The sequence below is a fragment of the Bison bison genome, unplaced genomic scaffold (genome assembly GCF_000754665.1).
Source record: "Bison bison bison isolate TAMUID 2011002044 unplaced genomic scaffold, Bison_UMD1.0 scf7180017864464, whole genome shotgun sequence".
Taxonomy (NCBI): Eukaryota; Metazoa; Chordata; class Mammalia; order Artiodactyla; family Bovidae; genus Bison; species Bison bison.
In genome coordinates, this window is record NW_011495025.1 from 10,007,774 (window position 1) to 10,016,332 (window position 8,559).

At 40.3% G+C, this 8,559-nt stretch overlaps 1 protein-coding gene across 1 annotated transcript in view; it reads right to left on the reverse strand.

Moving 5' to 3' along the window:
• Window positions 1-8,559, reverse strand: part of KCNIP4 (Kv channel interacting protein 4) — a 1,324,407-nt gene that overhangs the window by 127,056 nt on the left and 1,188,792 nt on the right. The window contains exon 2 of the mRNA XM_010860228.1: window positions 2,710-2,811. Coding sequence (XP_010858530.1) covers window positions 2,710-2,811 — 102 coding nt within the window. The remainder of the gene's footprint in view (window positions 1-2,709; window positions 2,812-8,559) is intronic.

The window sequence follows — 8,559 nt, forward strand, 5'->3', positions numbered from 1 at the left end:
TTTATTTGTCTACTTTGTACAGATGACTATGTTTTTGGTAAATATCTGATAAATTGGCAATTTTTATTTAAGCTTCCAAGGGGCAAAGCAATGGCTCTAATAACCAACATTCACTGACAAATAGTAGCAATAAAAATGTCCACGGCTTCAATATCATGTAGAATTGAGGTTTTGTCATCATTCTGAATTGTGGCCTTCCAGGGTGCTGATGGCAGATTATGTTTTGTTTGTGAGATGGTGTGTGTGTACACACAATGAAGGAAACAAATCAAAGCAATGTATCTTAGCTATATAGTTTTTGTACATAGGATTATTATTGATAAAAATAATTTCATCCTGCTCACTTTCCCCACAGAAGATTGTAGTAGGAAAATGCTTTTTTAAAGGTTGTTTTATTTACTGCTCTATCTCACAGCACAGGAACTGACATATAATAAATATATATTGAGTGAATAAATGAATTAATCAAATTTTTTTATTATGACATATTAACTTGGGTCAGTGCCGCTGAAATAAATTACTATTCTACTCTGGGAAGATTGACTGCACATATTGGGTTGTTTGAGGTATTTCCATATTTTCTTTATTTGTGTTGTTGAAAATAGTGGAATTCTAGAGCATTCACATTTTAAAATCACTCACTGAGTTCACTATTCATTTAAATCATGAAGGACAGGGAAGCCTGGCATGCTTCAGCCAGTGTGGTTGCAAAGAGACGGACATGACTTAGGGACTGAACAATAAGAATTGAGTTCATTAGTTCCTACAAAATGATGTGAGGGAAAAGAGAATAGGTGAAGTTATGGGTTATAGCCCTACACCAAGAATATCCCCTCTAGCTTCTTAATGTTTTGCTTCCTCACTGGCAAAGAATGCCACCTTCTCTATCTAATTCTAACACTTGTTTTGTGCTTGAAAAAACTGTGTATGAAAGACTGTAAACATAGAATGCTTGTAAATATTCATTATAAATAACTGGTGGCATATTTATGAAATAAATAGAAGGTATCCCTTTACATATCCTCTATATTTTACTCCTTAAGAATGCCACAAAGTTGGAGGAAAAAGAGGATGGAGAGTTGTCTGATGGTCAACTTGTCTAGCAATAACACCCAGTTATGCAATCAAACACTAATCTAAGTGTTGCTCTGAAGGTATTTTGGAGACCTGGTTAAGAAATTGCCCTGGAAATGTGAGTGGTCTCCATCCAATGAGTTGAAAGGCTTGAAGCAAAAACTGAGTTTTCTTGAAAAGAGAATTCTGCTTCAAGACAGCATCAAATTTGCCTGAGTTTCCATCCTTATCAACTGATCTATAAATATCAGACATGCATATTTATATGTATATACACATATGGGATTCCCTGGTGGCTCAGACAGCAAAGAGTCTGCCTGCAATGCAAGAGACCTGAGTTGGATCCCTGGGTCAGGAAGACTGCCTGGAGAAAGAAATGGCAACCCACTCCAGTATTCTTGCCTGGAAAACCCCATGGACGGAGGAGCCTGGGGGGCTACAGTCCACAGGGTTGCAAAGAGTCAGACATGATTTACTGACTTCATTTTCACTTTCATGTAGACATATGTATGCATGTATGTATGTATGTACACACACATTTATTTGTGTGTGTGTATGCATATGTGTAGGTATATATGTATACATACATATATCTATCTATCTATCTATATGGCCCAAGACTGGTTTGACTTACAACTTTTAAACTTCACCAATGATGCAAAAATGAAATACATTCAGTAGAAGCTATACTTTGAATTTTGATCTTTTCCCTGGCTGGCAATAGGCCATCTGGTAGATTCTTTTTCGTGATGTGGGGGAGAGCAGCAACTGGTAGAAACCCATAGTCCCCAGTCAGCTATGAGCTCACGAGGCTAATCAATTGATATGCTTACTATTCTGCACCCAGACAACCATTTTGTTTTTCACTTTCAGCACTGTATTTAATAAATTACATGAGATATTCAATACTTTATTATAAAATAAGCTTTATGTTGGATGATTTTGCCCAACTAATGCAAGTGTTCTGAGCACATCTGAGGTAGGCTAGGCTCAGATACAATGTTCAGTAGGTTGGGTGTATTGAATGCATTTTAGACTTAAAATATTTTCAACTTACCCCACTGGTTTTATCAGCATGTAACCCCACTATAAGTTAATAAATGTATATGTATATGTATGAGATGGTTTTGTTTTTCCATGATACTGGGAAAGAATGGACAGAGAAAAGTCACGTTTGTGTAATTATTTTCGACTTTATAGTGTCTTTTCAGACCTAGTAACATTTTTTTATGTTTGCAGTATGACACAACAAATCCATGTACGGTGAATCAGAAAACTGACAAGCAATGCAATTTAAAATGTACAGCTGTTCCACTAACAGTTTTGGCAATGGGAATCCCAAGAGTTATCTGAGCCGAGTCCCTACACCTCAGATCAAGCATAAATTTCCAAATGTTTTGAAGCCAAAGCTCTCGACATTAACACTGGGCTGTCAGTCTGCCAAATGGGAAGTGGTTTGTAATTGCACAGACGTTCCCCTTGGTATTTAGGTAAACAGGAGCACATCAATAGAGTTTGTTTTGCGGAATATAATATATTGATCAATTCTCTTTAGAAGCAGAGAACTGCAATACATTCAGACCTAAACAAACAAAACAAAGAGTTTGAGGGAGAAAAACGAACAAACAAACTTGCTTTGAACAGCAGGAGACGACGTTTTGGCAGCTGAGCAGGGCAAGAGCTTCATGAGCCGCTCTTTAATGCTGCGCTTGGTGCTGTTCTGAGTGTAGAGGAAACCTAGAAGATATGGGATGGGTTCTGTTAATGCCAGCTGCAGAGAGAAACCTGGGGCATGCTGCTCTGGGTGTCAGCAGATGCCATGGCAGGCAGGATCTGGGTGCAGCCATATTTGCTCAGGCAATCACAGGCAGAGGGTTGGCATCCCAGAGGAAAAAAACAAAAACAAAAAAACCGAAACTAACTAAATCCTGGTTTTCCCTTTTAGGTTTATTTTATGTTGCATTAGATCATGATTACCCCATGAGCAAAGAATCATGCAAATAAATCTTTTGAGTAGCAAAAATAAGATTTGCTGACTTTTGGAGGTCTTAAATTGGGAATATAGCAAATATCATAAAAAGAGTGAACTGGATTGAAATTTCAACATTCAAAGCAGTGTTAATGGCCCACGTGACATTTTCTGCACTCATCACTCCCATCTTTGCTTCCAGGGGAGTGGGTGCTCTGCATAAATCATTCACACCGCAATCACCTGTTAGTACCTTTTTGCCTTCCCTGAAAGTGAGAAAATTGATGTCCTTGATATGCAGCTTCATTAGCATAAGCTGATGTGCCCAGAGATGGGACATCCTTCAAATGTGGACATTAATGGATGGGGCTTATTCAAGCAGAGTGATTCTAAAAGACACAAGGAGTATTCACAAAATGTTAACCCAGGAGTAGATGGAGGAGTATCTGTGACTTCAAGTAGTTAGTGAGGACTCAAGGAAAATCAGTAGTGACCCAATGGGCCAGCTAGCAAGTGCTTGAAAACCTGCTGGTGCCAGGAGCCATATCTGTCCAGCTTAGCATCAACTTGCCCATTCTGAGTGACCAGAAGCCTGAATCTTCACGTCACTATATAGATTACCGCCCCAAATCAGTTTGGAAAGTGTAGAATACAAAGCAAAAAGCAAAAGGACCAATTTAAATCAAAGTTAGACCACCCTTAAAATATGAACTTGGCACATGAACCCCTTGTTGCTTTTCTACTTTGTAATTCCCTCCTTGGTGTTATAGAAAGTCCTGAGTGCAAGGCTACTGTTCTATTTCCCTTTGGAGCTATTCATCCTACCATTGGCTAAAAAGCCTGATAGATATGATAGATCTTGTGCTGAGATGACAGTAGATGACATAGATCATATTGGATCATTTCCCTACTTAAAAACCCCGCTAAAACTTTCCCATTGTCTTTCAAAAAACAAAAACCAAAAACATCCACTTTCTACCATGGACCCCAATCCCTGCACAATCTGGCCCTTCCTCACTCTGACAGCACTGTTCATCATCCTCCCTGCTGCCTGACCACCAGCCATTGGCCACGCCACCCTTCTTTCCTGTTCCCACACCAGGTCCCTCCTCTGCCCTTGACACTTACATGGTGTGAAATATCTTGCTTACTTGATAATGCCAAGTGCTGGTTGAGAGTCTGGCACATAGGAAGAGATCAATAAATGTCTGACAAATGAGTGAACAGAGTCACTTTCCATACCAAGAGAACACCCAATTTCATTTCCTAGATTAGCATCTAAAGAAGCTTTTAAACTTGTAAAATCAATCCGATTTACACACTGCAGACTCTGGCTAGCTTCTTCATACTACATTTCTAAAGGGACACATCTATCTAAGTATATTCTCCTTGTAAACCTGTCTGGGACATGGTAATTTTGCTTTAGCTTTTCAAGCAGGACATTCTGCTTCTTCCATTGGTGTCTTTTAAACTTTCATGCCACTATGTGTATAGTCAGGTGGGTCCTTCAACAATTACCAACTTCTACCAAGGAGGAGATGGTTGGATGGCATCACTGACTCAATGGACATGAGTTTGAGCAAGCTCCAGGAGTTGGTGAAGGACAGGGAACCCTGGCATGCTGCAGTCCATGGGGTCACAAAGAGTCAAACATGAGTGAACAACAACAACACCTGCTCTTGCAAACTTCAAAACTGTTCAAACACACTCATCTTGATAAAAATTTCTTGTCAGTTTGCAGCCTTCCAAAGAGAGAACCCCCTCCCTCCTCTGCTCTATCTTCTCTGTTGCCCCTGATTCACGGCCCTGCCTCCATTGCTCTGGGCATCACCCCCTCTTGCAGAGACCCTCTGCTGTCAAGGAGTTAGAGAGGAAATGTTCTACTAACCTTCGGCAGTAGGAGACAGACTATTGTTACCTCTTACTCAGCTTCTGTGTTTCAGATTGGACTTCCTGATATCTAGCCAAATTTTTCATACTGTTCATAAGCTTCTCAAGGGAAGAATACTTTGTCCACCTGATGTGAAGAGTCAATTCATTGGAAAAGATCCTGATGCTGGGAAAGATTGAGGGCAAGAGGAGAAGGGGGCGATAGGGGATGAGATGGTTGGATGGCATCACTGACTCGGTGGACGTGAGTTTGAGCAAGCTCCTGGAGATAATGAAGGACAGGGGAGCCTGGTGTGCTGCAGCTCAGTGGAGTCACAAAGAGTCAGACAGGACTTAGCAACTGAACAACAACAAGGCAAACTCTACAATCATGCCTGAGACTGGCATATAGCAGACTCTTAAGAAGTATTTGCTGGTTTCTCAGTTTCTTCCTTTTCCTTTAAATTCTGATATCTGTCAAACTCACTCTCTCTTTGACAGGTTCCTAGACCCTCAGGCCTGGGTGTGGAGAAGGGACCTTTATGCTTCTCAAGTACTAAAGTATTAATGTTTATCTCCCTTCCTTCAGCCCCATCCCCAAATTAGTAGTTAATGACATTCTTGCCTGGAGCGTCTTTTGAACCCCCACGTGGGACTACAAAGTATACAGGTTTTTGTTTTCAATCAGTAGCTGGAAGTCTTAGTTTCTAGTCCCTGTTTTATTACTTCAAGCCAAGTGATCTTGGGCAGGTTATTAAACTTCTCAGTGTCATTGTCTTTTCTTTACAAAACAAAAGGCTTTATACTAAAAAGATCTTGGTTGTCAAAACATAGTTTTAAAGTCCGTTTTAGGAATATCAGTTCAGTTCAGTCGCTCAGTCGTGTCCGAGTCTTTGCAACCCCATGAATCGCATATATTTAACTGTAAATTGTATATGATGACTACTGCTGCTGCTGCTGCTAAGTCACTTCAGTCGTGTCCGACTCTGTGCGACCCTATAGACGGCAGCTTACCAGGCTTCCCCGTCCCTGGGATTCTCCAGGCAAGAACACTGGAGTAGGTTGTCATTTCCTTCTCCAATGCATGAAAGTGAAAAGTGAAAGTGAAGTCGCTCGGTCCTGTCCGACTCTTCGCGACCCCGTGGACTGCAGCCTACCAGGCTCCTCCGCCCATGGGATTTTCCAGGCAAGAGTACTGGAACGGGGTTCCTGCCTTCTCCATATGGTGACTACCTTATTTTTACTGTGTTTCTCCTTAGTGAGAGCTTTAGCTTCCAGCAGGTAGGATGTGGATATCATGGAATCCTCAGGCTCTCTTTCTCACTTTGTCTCTGTCTCTCCCTTCCAGTCTCTCCTTCTCAGCTATCAGATCACTCTGCACTTTTCCCCTTAGAGGGTCTGAGTGTTAAAGCATGGTAGTAAAACAGCCTAGGTAGATCCTGGCACCATGGTCTTGGGTAACTTTATTTAATCTGAATCTCAGTTTCCTCATCAATAAAATGGATTAGTACTAGTATCTATCTTGTACTGTTGTTAGAATCTAATGAAATAATAGATGAAACACTTAGTATAGTGACTGTTCATAACATCCTTTCAATTAATGTCAGATATTAATTTTTCTCAGTCCTTTGAGCATACATCCCAATCCTTTCTACATGCTGCTATCTTTGTCTGAAATTGTGTTTTACCTTATTGTGGCTTTCTCTTCTGCCATCTTTGAGATTTCAGTTCAATAATCACTTACTAAGGAAAACTTTATCTGACAGACCAAACTAGATTATGAACAGCTTTATCATAAGCTCCTATAGTTTCCTATATTTCTCCTTCATAGCATTATCACAAATATAATTAAAACAATTGATGATGCAATTATGTTTTCGACATGTCTTCCCTACTACAATGTAAGATTGAAGATTTCTACTTCCAGTCTTTAGAGAATAAATAACTTACTGGAAGTATTGTCTCACCATAAACACTTAGCTGGACAAGCATACCTCAGAGATATTGCAGGTTCTGTTCCAGACTGCTGCAATAAAGTGAATACAGCAATAAAATGAGTTACATAAATTTTAGGTCTCCCATTGCATATAGAAGGGCTTCCCTGGTGGCTCAGAGGGTAAAGCGTCTGCCTGCAATGCAGGAGACCTGGGTACGATCCCTGGCTTAGGAAGATCCCGAACTTACATTTATACTATACTGTAGTTTATTAGGTTTGCCAAAGCATTATGTCTAAAAATCATTGTACAAATCATAATTTTAAAAATATATTATCACTAAGAAATGTTGTCATCTAACAATACAAGGTTGCCACAAATCTTCAATTTGCTAAAAAATGCAGTATCTATGAAGCACAATGAAGCTAAGTACATTAAAATGAGGTATGTCTGTACATGAGGCAACTGTTCTCAAGCACTGAATAAGCAATGTAGAACTATGGTACTGGAGAAGGAAGAAACCCTGAGATGAGCTCCGTGAATGCCCAGCTCCCTCTGCCTGGGGCATGTTCCTTCCATAGATCAGAGAGATAAGGCACAAGCTCAACATACTGAGGTAGAACTTGCAGGGCATGGTGCTGGAGAAGAGAGAAGTGGTATGTGTGTCGGAGGAAAGGACCCATGTAAAGAATTAAATGTGGCCATTGTGATGTTTCATTGTATGTGTCAGTGTAACTGGGCTAAACGTTATCTAGAGAGCTGGTGAAATATCATCTCTGTGTATGTCTGTCTGTGAGGATGTTTCTAGAAGAGGTTAGTTATTTAACTGGTAGATTGAATAAAAAAAGAATACTTTCATTAGTGCTGGTGGACATCATCCAAGAGGTTAAGGGGGTTGAAGAGAACAAAATTGTAGAGGAAGACGGATTTGTTCTCTGAGTTCAGACATCCATCTTTCTCACCTTCAGACATTGGTGCTACTGGTTCTCAGGTTTCTGGACTCTGACTGTGACTTACATCATTACCCTGGTTCCCAAGTCTTCAAGTTTGGACTGAAACTATCATCAGCTTTCCTGGGCCTTTAGGTTGCAGATGGCAGGTTGTGGGACTTAGCAGCCTTTGTGATTGTAAGAGCCAATCGTTCATAATAAGTGTCTTTCTGTTTACCTGTCTATATCCTGTTGGTTCGTTTCTCTGGGAAACCCTGACTAAGACAGTCATTGACCAAGGCCTGGGTGATGCATGATCAGGGACATCATAAAACTCAGCAAGTAAGCTGCTGCAAGACTGAGATGCAATCTCAAAAATGACAGAATGATCTCTGTTTGTTTCCAAGGCAAACCATTCAATATCACAATAATCCAAGTCTATGCCCCAACCAGTAACACTGAAGAAGCTGAAGTTGAACGATTCTATAAAGACCTACAAGACCTTTTAGAACTAACACCCAAAAAAGATGTCCTTTTCATTATAGGGGACTGGAATACAAAAGTAGGAAGTCAAGAAACACCTGGAGTAACAGGCAAATTTGGCATTGGAATACGGAATGAAGCAGGGCAAAGACTGATAGAGTTTTGCCAAGAAAATGCACTGGTCATAGCAAACACCCTCTTCCAACAACACAAGAGAAGACTCTATACATGGACATCACCAGATGGTCAACACCAAAATCAGATTGATTATATTCTTTGCAGCCAAAGATGGAGACTGTCT